This window comes from Trachemys scripta, chromosome 1, assembly GCF_013100865.1.
Source record: "Trachemys scripta elegans isolate TJP31775 chromosome 1, CAS_Tse_1.0, whole genome shotgun sequence".
Taxonomy (NCBI): domain Eukaryota; kingdom Metazoa; phylum Chordata; order Testudines; family Emydidae; genus Trachemys; species Trachemys scripta.
This window is the reverse complement of record NC_048298.1, coordinates 63,425,973-63,442,718: the sequence shown is the minus strand read 5'-3', so window position 1 is coordinate 63,442,718 and position 16,746 is coordinate 63,425,973. Positions and strand designations below refer to the sequence as shown.

Sequence of the window (16,746 nt, the reverse complement as noted above, 5' to 3'; positions counted from 1 at the left end):
ATTTTTTCTTCTTTGAGTAGGGTGACCAGAAGTCCCGTTTTTAAAGGGACAGTCCCGTTTTTGGGGGCTTTTTCTTATATAGGCGCCTATTACCCCTCACTCCCTGTCCCGTTTTTTCAGTTGCTATTTGGTAACGCTATCACGTGTGTTGCGCTCAGATGACACACAACAGTATCATTAGGAGATGGGGCACAGAGACTATTTAAATAGGAAATGCAATACTGTTTTCCCAAAATTTGTTTTAGATCTTGAAGCAGGCGTGATGGCATAAGGAGTGAAGGCATGCACAAAGGACAAAGTAGCAGCCCTACAAATGGGGACATCCCATAGAAAAGCTAATGAAGTTGCTTGAATTGAATGGGCTGACTGTCTTTGTGGAGGAGAGGTGTGAGCTATAGAACTGAGAAGGGCCCAGATGAATTCTATTTTCTATGTCAGGATTAATCTGGATTTTCCCTTTTTTCAGGCTGAATCCCACACAATCAAAGAGACAAAATGATAAACAATGTGGTGGAGAACCTGATGCTCAGATCTCCCTCACACTAACAGTTGGCTAAGTAAGGGAAGATGTGCATTCCTGTTCTCCTCAAGTAGGCCGCCACCAGTACAACGCACTTGGTGAACACATGTGGCACTGACATCATGGGCCAAAGGGAAGTACTGTGTATTGCTAGTGTTGGCCTCCTACTACAAATCTCAGAAACTTCCCATTACTTGGCACTACCGTGGCATGGAAGATCAAGGAAAGCAAACCAGTAACTGTGATCTAGGATTGATGCCAGGAAAACCATGTGAAGTCTAATGTACATGATGACCTTTTTGAGATTTCAAAAGTCCAATATGGGTCTCAACCTCCACTCCCCTTCAACTTGAGGATCAGAAAGTATCATGAGTAAAACTTCCCCAGTGTTGATGGGGAACTTCTTGTATGGCCCTTAAAGTTAACAGAGTCTGAACTTTTTGAAGAAGCACTAACTCGTGAGATGGGTCCCTGAAAAGGTTAGGTGGATGGAGAGGAAATGGACAGAATATCCCAATTTCGTAGTGCTTATGGATAATGATCCAGTTGGCCATCATTATGGCTTCCCAAGCATTGAGAAAATGGGACAATCTTTCCCTAAATGAGGGGGTGAGAAGATAGTAGGAAGAACACCAACAACTGCATCGCTGTCTTCAAAGGACAAGTTAAATGGGCTGTTTCCACACAGCTGACTGAGGACAAGCTGGCTGATTCAAAGTGAAGTTGAAGGACCTCTGTCTCGGACGTTTGTGCTTCCTTCTCAAAAAATCATGTTACCTTGGTGGATATCAAGACTGCATATAAAAACTGACATGGATATTACTGTTGCCAGGGTATATACTGACATAAAGGGTAGCACAAGAGGCTTTAAATGAAAGTAGTTTCATTAGTCTTGCCTGATAACAAGAACTGACTATCAAACAGAAGGTCCTCTATGGTTTGTTGGATGTCCAAGGCTATGTAACCATGGGGGTCTCATTGTTATTGCAGAAGCCATCACCCTAGAAGAAGGGCCCATGATGTCAGGAGCAGGCTGGGTGAGGTCTTGTCCTCCTTTGCATCCTTTGGTAGTTTGTCAGTAAACCTGAACATTAACTCCCATTTACAAAGTCATATTCAACTAACAGTGCCTGTTAGTTTGCTATATACATGAGAAGAGGTATAGTACATTTCTCTCTCAAACAACTTAAATCTCTTCGGTTCTTTTTCTTTGGGAGTTGATTTAAATCTCCCAACGTGCTCTCTCATTGGCAGCCATAAATATAAGGGAGTTTAGGGCTGGATAGGAATAAAAGCACTTGAACCAATGTATTGGGATAAGATATTTATTTGTATGCTTAGCTGTAGGAGCTAAGGAGGCTAGCAGGTACCATGAAGTGTTTCCGAGTTCTAGAAGATTGTCATTAATTGGGAGGGCATCCCTCCCCAGGGTAGTCATCTCAAGAAAGTCCAAAAGCCTGTGAGTGTTCAATTGTACTAGATCAGCTTGCCTGACTAAAGGAATCCTCAATGGGACTTGGTGTAAGACTTAAAATCTTCTGGAACGAGAGAAGAAGAGTCCACAATCATTGAGTCATCAGGTGAGGAGGAAGACAGGTTAACAGGAGCTGATGGATCCTCCTGAGGTAAAACTCACTTCCTGCATCGATTCCTCCTGCAGCACTAGCTGCTCAGTGCCCAGCTTTCAACCAAGGTGGCCCTGGAAGTTGCTTTGCTGTATGGTATAGCAACATTCCTTTCAACTGGGCAAGTGATTGAGACCTGGGGGATAGGGTTCCATGTTCCAAAAATGCCACTGCGGGAAAGCATAAGGCATGGGCAGCCAGTAGGTACCGGTCCACAATACTTTCTCTGCTCTATAATCAATCCCACTCCTGGTACTGGCGCTCTCCTTTTGGGGGCAGACTAAAAGACAAACTGTGCCTAGAAGGGGATGGCGAAGTGCTGGAGGACTTCAAAAAAACAGTTACCTAACTTTCGTAACTGTTGTTCTTCGAGATGTGTTGCTCATGTCCATTCCATTCTAGGTGTGTGCGCCCCTGTGCACAGTCAGAGACTTCTGCCTTAGTGGTATCCGTAGGATCGGCTGAGGTGCCCCCTTGAGTGCCATGCTCATGAGTTGGTATATTAGGCGCCGCCAACCCTATCCCCTCAGTTCCTTCTTACCTCCCATGACAGTTGGTCGGAGCGCCTTGTCTTGCATCACAAGAGTGTTAGGAGTTCTTACGATCCATTGTTCTGTCTCCTTTGTATTTTAGTTGATAGTTAGACCATTAAGTTAAGTACCTAAGTGTTAGAGTAGTAGTTTAGCAGTTAGTGTCCTAGCTGGAACTTCGCCTCGGAGCGAATTTCCCCCACAGGGCACATTGGCAGAGACGATGGGATTTTTTTTTTTGCCTTCCTCTGCAGCATGGGGCTGGTTTAAACTAAATGATGTCTTTTAAATCAAATCATGATTTGAGGACTTCAGTAACTCAGCCAGAGGATCTGGGTGGGTGAGTTCTTTGGCCTGCAATGTGCAGGTCAGACTAGATGATCCCTTCCGATGTTTCTTAGCTGGTACCAATACTCATCTCTGCAATGGAGCTGAAGAGCTGGTCTGGGAACAACCTGAGGTACAGCCAGTATAACTGACTCCCCCACCACAGGACAGCCCAGGATGGAGAGGCAAAGCAAATCCTTTGCTGCCTCATAAGGTTGTGGGGTCATTGGTACTGGTAAGGTTGGTGCCAAAACATAATCCATTGGCATTAGACTCAATGGCTGTTCCACGAACAGAAGCGGAGTTGATGGCACAGTACTGATATCGTCTCCCCAGTACTGTGCTGGGAAACGGGTCAATGGCCATCCCTACCTTGAGTACCTGAATCCCAGTGATGTTCCATGTCCTTTGAAGAAGAGGAGTCTTTTTTCAACTTCAAGTAGCTCCAGTCTGTCTTACATATCTCCTTTCAGGGAAACTCTGGAGAGCAAGACCAACCCTCTTTCTTCATGGAGAATAATCTGAATCCAGAGACCACTGAAGTCTTGGTAGCAAACTGCAGGCAGGTGACGGGGTGTTTGGTCGAGGGGTCAGAGGCTGAGATAGGCCTCATCGCCTGCTCCATGCATAATCTGAGTTGCAGATCTCTGGAAATCTGCATTATTTTCTTGAGAGAATGGCAGATACTGCTTTTCTTAACGTGTCTCTTACTGAGACACAAAAGACAACCCATGTGGAGGTCACGATCAGGACAGACAACCCATGCAACAGGCAGTGCTAAAACCCCAGTGAGCGCTGCATTCCATCAGTCCCTAGCATCAAAGACTAATTACTAAAATAACAGATAAAATAAAAGAAACAACTACTGGATATTAACTGCTAAAGCTTGTCTCTCTCACAAATAGAAGTTGATTCAATATTATGTCACTCACCTGGTCTCTCTATTCACAGGAAAGGTAGAACTAAACTCACTGACTACACAGAAGAAGAATCGTGAGGCAAACTGCCCAGGGAGCTCAGGCCACTGGCAAAGAAGGAACTGAGGGGTCAGGGCAGCGGCAACGTATACAGCTACAAGAGGGGCCATAAGAATGTGCCATCCCTATGCGTACTGCTGCAGAAAACTCTCTGGGCTCCAGTACACTGGGACCACACACACCAGTGCAATCACTCAAAAGAAGAACTTTGCAGAGATGTTAAACAGGGTGAACGAGAAGAATTAAGTCTCCTGGAACTCCAGAGGGGATGGTCCGAGAGGCGAGACAGCTGTTGTTCACCTAAGCACTTTGGTCTTGGAACTGAAATTATTAGAGTAGTCACAGTGCATTCCCATTCACCTCTAAAACATCTCTAAGGCATGACTGCTGTATTCCATGACAGACAGGATAATAAAGCCAATCATCAAATGTGTTTTTAGAACATCCCCATGTTATTGTAACCCAATACCAAGAAGACTGCCAGATTACACATGCAATACAAAAAGTTACATAGATGCTGCAACTCTATTATCATATGACATTTTTCCTTTCTTCAAAAATCTAAGATTTCCAATTAAAATGTTATCAACACAATGTTGCCCCTTAAATCAGTTTTGTAGAAAAAATTTCAGCCCACCATACCAGTAGCAACAGAGATATGAAATTCCATCCTTTTCCCTTCAATTCAATTATATGTTAATTCCAGATCATAACTAGGACTTTTTAGATAATATTAAATAAAATACACCTCTAGCCGATACAACGCTGTTCTCGGGAGCCAAAAATCTTACCACGTTCTAGGTGAAACCGCGTTATATCGAACTTGCTTTGATCTGCCGGAGTGCGCAGCCCCGCCCCCCCAAAGCACTGCTTTACCGAGTTATAGCCGAATTCGAGTTATATCAGGTCACATTATATCGGGGTAGAGATGTAATCTAAGAAATGCTTGACAAAAATCTAGGAATTTTTGCTGCTTTACTATTTTTAACATACCATTCCCTCTCTGTTTTTTCAAACAAAACAGCTTTCTCCTCCCCTCCCTCCCCCTTATTTTCTAGAATAGGATTTTACCACCACATTCACATGACTGAACAGAGAATGAAGAAATAAGGGCAAACACAAGAATGAGCTGGACAGGGAAAGAAAAAACTGTCTTCCTGTGTAGACGAGGCACAGTGGTTTAGCCTCCATGCAGGACAACAAGCAAGACATTATTTCATTTAATATTTTCTAAACCTGCCATTTCACATGCCCTTGCTCAATGTGTCTCATTTTAGGACTCAAAGCTGCAAGCTGCTTTATGCAGATAGACCCCTATTCCCATACAGAATCACAAGGACTTCGTTATGGATCTATATGGAAGAGCCGTCTAGATGACAGTCTTTACAGATTCTTTTGAATTACCACTGGCCAATTACTGTAGATTGTATGAAGAGCTATGGGATTTGCTATTTTTGTGCACATTCTGTTACCCATAGTCATTAATCAAGTTAACAGAAAAATGAATAGAAAAATCATTCACACAAATAAGTGAAACCCCTCCCCCCCCAAATATAATGTGCTGCAGGGTTTTTTTGGGAGGGGGAGAGAGGGGGAAGAACTGAGGCAAATATCTAAGTTTCCACTATTGTTTTTGTTTCTTTTAACTCATCTTAATGTGTATACAAACTATTGATGCACACACAGTGTTGTTACTTTATGGAAAGGATTTGCGGGTCCTGAAAGATCACAAATAGAAAGATCTGTATAGTCATATACAACCAATACAGTATCAATCTTTTTTCAGGGGAGGGAATGAATCCTCAGATGTTAAAGCTTCTGAAACAGCTTCATGTACTTAAAACTGGTGTATATACACTCAAATAAGCTTTAACAAAAGAAAAGCCCTTTTGATGCTACTAAAATAGAGTAGTTGATAACTCCCTCCTCAAAGAGAACCATCCAAGATGATGGACAAAATTTTGTGGATCCTGCAAGACTTGTAGGTTCTTGCACTTTACATCATACATCCAACTGTTTCAGCTCACATTAGTACATATGGAGAATATTACGTTACAAAATTGAGAAAGTGGCCAAATTATGTACAAGTGGAATAACTAAGAAAAATCCACTTGTAGCTAAGAGCATATCTCAATATTATTTTATTGTCTGTGTTATGGTAGCATCTACTCTAGATGGCCCAACAGGGACTGAGGCCCCATTGTGATAGGTGCTGTACGTACACGCAGTAACAGGCAGTCTCTGCCCAAGACCTTACAAGCAAGGGCAAAACCTTAATAACATGGTGAACTGCCTGCCAAATTCAAAGAAATTATTTTTCAATAAGCCATATTTGATTTACACACCTTATCTTAATATTAAAGCAAACATCTTTATCTGTAAACCAATCTAAATCCTTAAAAAGCGTACAGAATTTACCCCATTCATTTTCTCTATTTCAGTTTCCATTGTGCTCTCTGGAGGAAGTCAGAAAGATAACCAGTGCGTCCAAAAATTTGCAGCAGGGTGCTAGGCAAAGCCATAGTGTGCTGTTACGTGATAGCTAACAGATTTCAGAAGAGTGTTTTTTCTTTTAAAAAGTTCATGTTCCCATGGACTACATAACTACAAGGAGCCTGGGGCTATTTAAATACCAGCTGGCTCAAAACCTACTTAATAACACTATAGTAGTCTCTTGTATGCTCAGCATAAGTTAGCCATCCTGTCTAATTACTTTTATTATTCAACTGTGTGTATGTCTCAAAACTATTTCTTGTTTTCAAGTTTATCTTCTAATTACTTCTGTAAAAGACCAGAGTCATCTATATATGTAAATGTTCAGACACAAAATGCAAAAATAGTACATATTCACAAATGTAACTATACATATGCCACCAGGCTCTGCTGCAGAAAAAAAACTGTGATAGTGACCTGCTGCATCCACCAACCACTGCAGAATCAAGGTCAAAGAGAAAATACTACTGAAGTTTTTTCCCCTTCCCTTTCCCCTTAACAGTTCCTTCAATTTGAGGCACTAAAGCACACAAAGACAATCTCACCCTCATGCTCTCCAGCTTACCTGGAAATCTCATCTCTACTATAGGAAGGACCATAACTTCTTCTCCTAAAGATGAAACTCAGCTTCCTGCTTTAATTTCATAATTCAGCTTTTGGAAAAATGTCAGCTGAATTTAACCTACTGAGAACATAAAGAAACTACCATGTGCCCACCGTAGTCATAGTTTAGCAAGAAAATTTTAAACAATGTTCACACCAACAGCAGTTTACCATTAGTTGGCATTGTAAAACATTTATTTAGTAAATATGCAACTCTGATTAGATGTTTAGTGCCCAATGGGTTATGCCTCTCTCAACCACAGTTGTCCCTTGTTTTATAGGTACTGTACTCTCCCTCCCATATAGCCCAACACACTGCACCACAGAAAACTCTTCAAGACAGATTTTAGGGTGTAAAAACTCTGAAAAGGGAATCATAGGGGCAGAAACAAGGTGAAGACATTCAGTAAAGAATGTCAGAAAGTATAAATGAGTGCATACTTGTTTTCCAAGGCTACCAGGAAAAAGAGTCTGAATTGAACACCCTGAAGGCAAAGTGATGGCATTCTAGTGAGGCTACCCAAAGCTTATTAGAGGAGATTTTACTAGAAAGGTTATGATGATAGCAGCATTGTCTATGTACATTAGAACCTCAGAGTTACAAACAGCTCAGAAATGGAGGTTGTTCGTAACTCAAACGTTCATAACTCTGAACAAAATGTTATGGCTGTTCTTTCAAAAAGTTCACACCTGAACACTGACTTAATATAGCTTTGAAACTTTACTCTGCAGAAGAAAAATGCTGCTTTTAATCATCAATTTAAATGAAACAAATATAAATCTTTTTTTAAACTTCCCCTTTTTTCAGCAGTTTACGTTTAACACAGTACTGTATTTGCCTCCCCCAGCTGCTGCCTGATTGCACACTTCCAGGTCCAAATGAGGTGTATGGTTGACAAGGCAGGTCATAACTCTGGTGTTCATACCTCCGAGGCTCTACTGTATACACAAAACTGAAAAAAGAAAGCACATGTACACACAAAAGAAGTCCCCTTCACTCCCCAAAATATATCTGAATTTTGCAGGAAAGAACATTATTACAGTTCTCACTAACAGTTCAGGTCTCTCTCCATGGCCAGTTTTAACATCAAGAGAAGGTAGCGAACCACAGGCTTACAGGAAAGCGGAAGGTCAGACAAGGCTGACTATAAGTAAGACAGTAAGAAAATTGTGGGCTGTGACTGTGTTGCAGAAACTGTAACTTTTAATACTCAGTGCAACTTTTAGTGTCCCTCCTCCATCATGGTGGAGGGGCAGCCAGGGCAAATTTGAGTGACTAGTATTGTGACCTTGGTTGACAACCAAGAAAAACTTGGGTGAGTAGCGATGCAACGTAGTGCATGAGATGGGGCTATGGTGATGTATGAGGAAGACAACCTCAAAGACTTTGCCTTCTTCAGCAGCACAACTGTGCTGGGGAACCAGTTTGGGGAGGCCCCAGTAAGTGGGGCTAGGTGGGAGCTGGGACTTATGCCTCCCAAAGAGCTCGATGGCAGGACAGGGGAGCCCCAGCAGTGCCAGCCCCTTCACAGGGCTTCTAAGGGTCTCCAATTTGGGGCCAACTCAGGGCACAGAGGCTCAGGCCCCACACACATCCTGGACTGAAGGCTTGGGGAGGAGGGGCGTATCCAACCTATGTTGGAGAGTAAAGGACACTACTAACAACTCTGTCCTGATGGCACCTTTACCCTCTAACCCCACCACACGCTACCTTGTGGACACCTCTACAAACACCCGCATGTGCTCATCATGACGGAGAAGCAGTAGGGCCAAATTTGAGTGATGTTGCACCTTGTTCAATAGGTCGCAAAGCCATTCATTCAAACGTGGCTGGGGCTTATGTGTGGATGTACACCCAGGACTGGACTCCTTGTGGGGGTATTCAGATGGGAGGTCTTTATTCTTACTGTTTGTTTTATTATGGTACTTGAACTGACAGCATCAAAACTACAGTAGCACCATAGTGTATATATAGAATCGAAGCAGCCTAGGGTGGAAGAGGAGATCTGACAACCAGCATGGGGGGGGAGCAGTATGGAATCCTGAAGCCAAGGACAAGGGAAAGTGATGTGGCTCACCATAACTGAAGTCTTATGTGTCTGATACAAATGAGAGGTATGTAATGAAATAACTTGGGTATAAGTAGAGTTGCCCTTTACTTAATGGATTCACAAGCCCTTTCAGGATTTCTCAGTCCCCATCCTAAACTAGTGGCTCCTGTAGCATTGGGGTGATCTAAACCAACAGCAGCAGCATAACACTTTATACAATAGCAAGCTGTTCCCTTTGCAGTTGGCTCCTGTGTAAAATGCTTGCTACAGAGGAGAACTGACTAATGCTAACCACTTTGAGGCTGCAACAGATTTTCCAGTCATCACCCTGATCGTGCCACTTGTATGATTTTTGGGTCAGAGACCACCTCATATAAATTTCTATAGCACCTAGCACAACGAGGCCACAATCCCAATTAGGACAACCCAGGCACTACTGTAGTAGAAGAAAGAATGATAATCAGAAGTACTTCACATCTGGAAGAACTGAAATGGAAAAGTGAATAAGATGGTGCTCAGTATTTTCCTTGCCACCTTTCCATTTAAAAATATTACTGTCCAACTGCCACTACCTACCTTATAAGAAAGGCAGTCTGAAAGGTAAAAAAATAAGCAAAGTCTGAGGAAGTAAAATGAGCATTGTGACAAGGTCAAAAAATGCAAACAAGAATGAATTAAAAGTTGTAATGAGATGAACAAAGCCCCAAAAATGGAGCTTAGAAAAAAATTACACAAAGATGACAATTCAAAGGCCTAGTATTCTGGAGTGTGTTTATGCTAAGTAGTCAATATAAGACAAAATGACTAAACATTGTTGGGGAGAACCTCTTTATTATCTCAATTTCATTTGTTTACCAGATCTTTATCCTTAACAAGATTATCAGTTGGCTAAGGGAGTTGCGTGCCTGGGACCATCTTTGGCAGGTGTGAGTTAACAACCTGAACCCCACTACATCTCTGGAATTTACTGTAGGCCCATAAGCAATTGCGCAGCAATGGTTTGTGTGCATTTTTGGAGCAAAGAGAAAACAAACAACCTAGGCCATGTGGCAGCTTGCCAGAAGCCTGAGAGACAGCTCTAATTAGTCACAGCAGAAATTTCCAGGATTACTACCACATTAAAAGAAATCTCAGACTTAACAGAGATGGTTGTTTTGTTTTTTAATACTTTGCTTTTCATTTGGCAGATCTGTTTGTAGCTAGTGTCTATTAGAGCACTGTTGACTCAATTAGATGCTAAGAAAGAAAGTAGTACGCAATTATGTTTGTAACCTTTTCCTAATGTAAGGGAGGATATGTACTATCCAGAAAACACAGAATAAAATCGAACAGCATTCTAGACATTTGCCACTTTATTGGGATCAGAAGCACACAGTGGAAACTGGTCGGTAAGTTTCATGACTGCTTTCCATGGAGTTCTTCACTGAAACGTTACATACAACGTCACAAACTTCAAGTGCTTTTCTAGAGAGGTTTTGAAACACCATCACCAGAGGTAAAACCATTGGGAAAATAACATTTTACAGCAAGGAAGAAAAAAATCTGCCAGAAAAAGAAAGATGACAGTCAAAACGAACGCTTAATCTACCTACTTTTGTTAGCATAGCTACATCGGGGGAGGGGGGGAGTAAAGAGAGGAGGAGGAGTCCCACATTTCAACCAACCTATGCTGGCAAAAAGCCTGTAGAAGCAGATACACCAACAAAAAAGTCCTTTTGCTGTTATAGTTTATTTTGTTTGGGGGAACAAAAGAAATTGCAAATGTCTAAATGTTTATTTAAACATGTGATAATCACTCTTCTGTTCCTTTTCTATCCACCACCCAAATAAAACAACTTTTCCCCAATACAATCATCTATTTCTCTCTTGCCCCATCATCCCCCATTTTCTCTATTTCCCTCTCTGACACACAACAACCTCCCCCTGCTAAAAGATGTGCTCAAGTGCCAACTGCAGAGCATTAGTAGCTCTGCAGGTCTGGAAGTGTCTGCAGGAGGGTGGCCACTTTATTTAATTTCTCATGCTGTGGGGGCAGAAACAATGCAATCTGGGGTATGATGACCTAGGGTAATGCCAGAGCCCATTTGACGTAAATACAGCTGGTAACTAGATTACAGCAAACCTGATAAGAACATGACATGAATTTTGGTAAGGGCAAGTAGACTTTTTGAGATGAATGAAAAAGGAGAAAAAGCAAGAACTATAAGAGTAAACAGCTGAAAATCAACTGGCTGTAATACAAGGAAAAAAGTAGATGTGTTTCCACAAAGCTCTATCATTAGGAGGCAAAAAGGGTTGTTAATCTATATACCCCAAGTGTCTCAGGACTGGGCCAACTCTCACATTCCGGAGACTCACTGGACAAGTTTTGCTTAGTCCAAGTCTCTCTCCTAATATTTATTTATTAATTTCTGCAGTGTGCAAGAAAATGCAGTGCATATTTTACAGTTTCCTTCCCTCTGGCTGATAAATTTGCCACATTTTAATTTCTCCTACGAGGAGACCTTGGATAAGGCAAGAAATCATGCTTGTTTTATGGTTTCTTTATCCAGCTGTAGACTAAGGATTTTCATGCATATGTTACAGTATCTCTACCCCCTCTTTGGTGCTGGTGGGAATCATGTGTTTTACAGACCTTCAAGGGATAAGTGGATTTCCAATATGGAAATGGGAGAGATTTGGCTGTGTGTTATAGTTTCTCTGGGGATGGGTTGTTTGTGTGTGTGTGTGTGTGTCTCTCTCTCTCTCTCTGGGGATATGGAGCTGGGAGTTGTTGCTATGTGTATATTACAGTCTCTCAGGTTGAGTTGGTGGGAGTTTTGCTGTCTGTTACAGCCCCTCTTTCTATTGAGATGGGGGATATTGCTCTGTGTGTTACAGTTGCTCTCTCTACAGGGACTGTTGCTATATGTATCTGTCAATAACCCAGAGGGCTGTTGCTCTGTGTGTTACAATCACTCTATAGCAGGGGTTCCAAAATTGGTTCACAGCTTGTTCAGGGTAAGCGCCTGGTGGGCCGCAAGACACTCTGTTTACCTGAGCGTCCGCAGGTATGGCCGCTCGCAGCTCCCAGTGGCCATGGTTCACCATTCCCGGCCAATGGGAGCTGCGGGAAGCCGCAAAGCAAGTTTGGGAACCCCTGCTCTACAGGAATACGGGGGCATTACTCTCTCTGTCTGTTATATCTGTATTAAAGCTACTCTTTCTGGGGATATCTGGAGGCCACTGCTCTGTGTGTGTGCTACAGTTGCAATCTCTCTCTGTGTGGCTACAGGAGGCCTTGCTGTGTGTGTGTTACAACCTCTCCCTATGGAGACAAGAGGGGACAATGCTCTGTATCTGTGTTACAGCTGCTCTCATTCCATGGGGATAAAGGAGTTAGGTATTGCTCTAGAGCAGGGGTTCTCAAACTTCATTGCACCATGACCCCCTTCTGAAGACAAAAAATTCTACACAACCTGCAGGGGGTGGGGGGGGAGTCCTGAAGCCTGAGCCCGCTGAGCCCCACCGTTCCAGGCAGGGGGGCCAAAGCCCAAGCCCCACCACCCCAGTTGCTGTGTGGGTTAGTGTCTCGGGAGATACAGAGATGTGGGGGCAGGGCATTTGTTGCTGGGTGTATAATACAGTCTCTCTTTAGGGATATTGAGCAGTTGCTGAATGTGCGCTACAGTCTCTCGAGGGATGTAGAGATGGGGGGGTTATTATTGGGTGTATAATACAGTCTTTTGGGGGATACAAAGATGGCAGCATGTTGCTGGTTGTATAATACAGTTTCTCGGGAGGCAGATATGGAGATGAGGGAGGTGTTGCTGGGTGCCTTACGGTCTCTCGGAGATGGGGGGAGTTGTTGCTGGGTGTGTTACGGTCTCTCGGGGGTGAGGAGATGGGGGGGTTGTTGCTGGGTGCGTTACGGTCTCTCAGGGAGGGGGATGTGAAGATGGGGGGGTTGTTGCTGGGTGCGTTACGGTCTCTCGGGTTGGGGAGATGGGGGGTTGTTGCTGGGTGTGTTACGGTCCCTCGGGGTGGGGAGATGGGGGGGTTGTTGCTGGCTGCGTTACAGTCTCTCCCCCGCGCACGCACCCACAAGGCGGAGGGGGGCGGCGCCATGAGGCAGCGGGCCGGCTGGCTGCGGTGGCAGGCGCCCGGTGCAGGCCGCTCTCGCTCTCCGGGCTGAGGCCCGTTACCCCCTTCGGAATTAGGGCGCGACCTCCCCTCTTCCCCTGCTGCCGGGCCCCGCGCATGCGGCCTGCGCTGGCGGCCTAGCGTTCCGCGGGAAACCCACGGCCGGGCGCCTACACCAACAATGGCGGCGGCGGCGGCGCCTCCTCCCCGCCGCGCGGCCCTGCGGGCGGCGCAGAAACCGGTGCCGCCCGCGCGTACCTGGTTGAACTCCTCGCCCACATCGGCGTAGATGTCTATGTGGTCCACGCCGTCCGCCATGATCCCGCCCGCTCCTCGGGCCGCCGCCTCCGTCACCCGCCGCGCCCGGGTCTAGAGCCGCCGCCGAGGGTGAGAGGGAGCTAACATCACTTCCGGAAGGAGAAGGGGAACTTCCGGTTAATGCAGCAGCTACCACTGCTGCCCTCAGAGGATGCGCCTGAGCCCGCGCCAGGCGAGGGGAGTGGGTGTCACATAGGCCTGCTGGGGAGTTTCTCTCAGCGCCCCCTCCCCCAGTCAGGGAGCGTGTCACCCCACGCGGGTTCGGGGTTTGCTCGCTGACCAGGCTCCCCCACTCTTGGAGGGGTGGGATTGGTGACCCACCATTAGAATCAGAATTCTGCGGTGCTCGCAAGCCCTAGCCTGGCGCCCCATTGGGGTGGTGGAGGTCTGCCCAGACTCCAAGTCAGGGACAGATCCTGCCCCAGAGGGCTTTGAAGCTAAAGTCCTAATCGTGTAACTGGTTGGGCGCAGGCAGCAGGATCCATCGTCTGCAAGGAGCCCTGGGCATTCGGGTGGGCACGTGTGGATTCAGTTGCAATAACGGTGCCTACAGTCAAACACGAGCGGGGAGAGGAGTATGCCAGGGGATGAGAGAGCAAATGAACCAAATGCGATAGCCATTAGTCTCATCATATCTCGATGGTGCTCAGATCCTACAGTGATGAGGCCTGGTACAAGAACCTCCATATGACGGAATGAAATTGCCCATGATCAGGCATTCTAAAATTATAAGCATGGCCATTATGCATCAGACCAATGGTCCGGGTGCTTCAAAGGAATGTAAAGAACAGGGCAATTTTGAGTGATGCGTCCCATCAACAGTTATTCAGTTCCAGCATCTGGCAGTTTGAAATTCAGGGACACCTGGAGCATGGGGTTTGCCTCCCTGACTATCTTGGCTAAGCCATTGATGGACCTAACCTCTATAAATTTAACTGATTCTTTTTTGAACCCAGTTATACTTTTGGCCTTCACAAGGTCCCCAGCAAGGAGTTCCACTTTCCACATAGTCTGAAGTACTTCCTTATGTTTGTTTTAAATCTGATGCTTATTAATTTCATAGGGTGACCCCATGTTCTTATGTGAAGGGCTAAATAACAATTCACCATTCTCCATACCATCCCCTCTTAGTGGTTTCTTTTCTAAGCTAAATAATCCCAATCTTTTTAATGTCTCCTTGTATGGAAGCTGTTCCATATCCCTCATCATTTTTGCTGCCCTTCTCAGTACCTTTTCCCATTCTAACATATCATATGTCATAAAAAAAATCATGAGTTTATTTTAAATAGCATAAGATTTAAAAAATAATACATTTTGGCCCAGATCCTCACAGGCATTTAGCTGCCTAAATCCAATGATTTCAGAAGGAATTAGGTGCTTAAATACCTTAGAGGATATGGGCCTTTGTATTCTTTCTGTCTTCTGGTTTTTGAGGCGTTAGGATTCCCAGTATTGCCAGCTCTCGTAGTTTTATAAGTCTTGCTTAATTTAAGCCCAGTGGTCCTGGAGACAAGTGTGATTATGCAAAACTCTCTACTTTCATTAAAAAAGTAAGTTTCTAGCCCTCGTGATTACAAAGAAAAGCATGGAAGTGTGACAAGTGAACAATAAAGGCTCATAAAACAAAAGGCAAATAAAAAACACAAAAAATATTATTTATTTATTTAACATTTATTATTACATTTAAAAAAATCACATGATTTTTAAGACAATTTCATAATTTGGGGGGCCAGACTCATGATTCTTGGATGTCTGTGACTGACAATACTAAATTCACATTTTCAAGACTTTCTCTGCAACCCTGAGAATGAAAAACTTAAAAAAAAAAAAAAAAAAAAAGCTGAGAGTTTCACTTAAAAACTCATTGTTGATGTTCCTCAAGCTGCACTACAAATTTTTAAAGCCATTGTTGCAAAGATCTATACAGCAAGAGGATATGTATTACTATCAAATTGATTCAAGGAAATGGTTGCAGTGTCAATAGTTATCTTTGGATCATTACTTGCATTAGAGTTCAGCTGCTAGAGCCTCATTTCTAGACTACTATCCGGCTTGTGGAATTTTTATATTAAGTGGAACAGCAAAAATATTTCAAGTTCATCTAAACTATACCAGAGTTTCCTGTTTATAGGAACTTCCAGAAGCACTGCCCCCTCCAAGAGCTCAGAACCTCACCTGGAAAAAAAATTGACAGATTATGATATGGCTTTGCAGATAGACATAAGTGCCAACTCCGTAGGTGCTCTGGGTCTGGAGCACCCACAGGAAAAAAATGGTGGGTGTTCAGCACCCACCGGCAGCCCCCCATTAGCTTCTCCCCCTTCCCCCCAGCACCTCCTGCCCACCGGCGGGCCCTGCCGATCAGCACCTCCTTCTCCCTCCCAGCGCCTCCCGCCCACCGCGGATCAGCTGTTTAGTGTCGTGCAGGAGGTGCTGGGGTGAAGGGGAGGAGAGAGGGCAGGGCGTGCTCGGGGGAGGGACAGAATGAGGGGGAGAGGCAGGGGCGGGGCTGGAAGATGCAGGGTGGGAAGGAGCAGGGGTGGGGGCGGGGTCTGAAGGGCAGAGCAGGGGGTCAAGAACCCTCTGGGGAAAGGACAAAGTCGACGCCTGTGCAGATAGATAAAGACAATTAGAGACCTAAAAACATGTCCAGTGGACTCTTGAGTAAATTTAGAGGCTAGCAGCATTATATATGACCACAGATAAAAATGACAAATTGAGGTCTGCAGTTGCATGAGCCATATTGGAATAAAATTACTCAGCAGTGTCGCAGTGACATATTCTCATCTTAAAATATGTGATGACCAAGTAGCAGGGGCAAAGTGAAGGATTTGCCACATTATGTTTTAAGAAGCCTTTGAGGTATTAAGATTCAAATGCACTGAAGTAATTTCTTTTTGTTTGATCATGAGCTGGTCTGATACCTGATATTTCATATAAAGAAATAGGTGCAGCACTTCAACTCTTTTTAACACTTTTGCCCATCTGGCCAAATTGTAGAGACTGAAGAAGTAGAGAAAATATACCATTTGCTGCACTAATGAATTGACAAGAATTCTTCACAGATGCTGTGATTATGTTTAGTGAAGCATTTTAGATACATTTTGGCATTTTAAGAATTTTATGTACAGTATCAATTTTAATGGTATTTGACTTGAAGAGCAGGGAAATAAATGTGAC

General features: G+C 44.1%; 1 protein-coding gene across 5 annotated transcripts in view; it reads right to left on the bottom strand.

Moving 5' to 3' along the window:
* The window catches only part of CPSF6 (cleavage and polyadenylation specific factor 6), a 43,822-nt gene extending 30,171 nt beyond the window's left edge, over nt 1-13,651 (bottom strand). For all 5 annotated transcript variants that reach the window (XM_034771164.1, XM_034771155.1, XM_034771174.1 and 2 more), the window contains exon 1: nt 13,507-13,651. In XM_034771164.1, the coding sequence (XP_034627055.1) occupies nt 13,507-13,566 (60 nt within the window). In that variant the 5' untranslated portion in view covers nt 13,567-13,651. The remainder of the gene's footprint in view (nt 1-13,506) is intronic.
* Nucleotides 13,652-16,746: the final 3,095 nt, after the last annotated feature.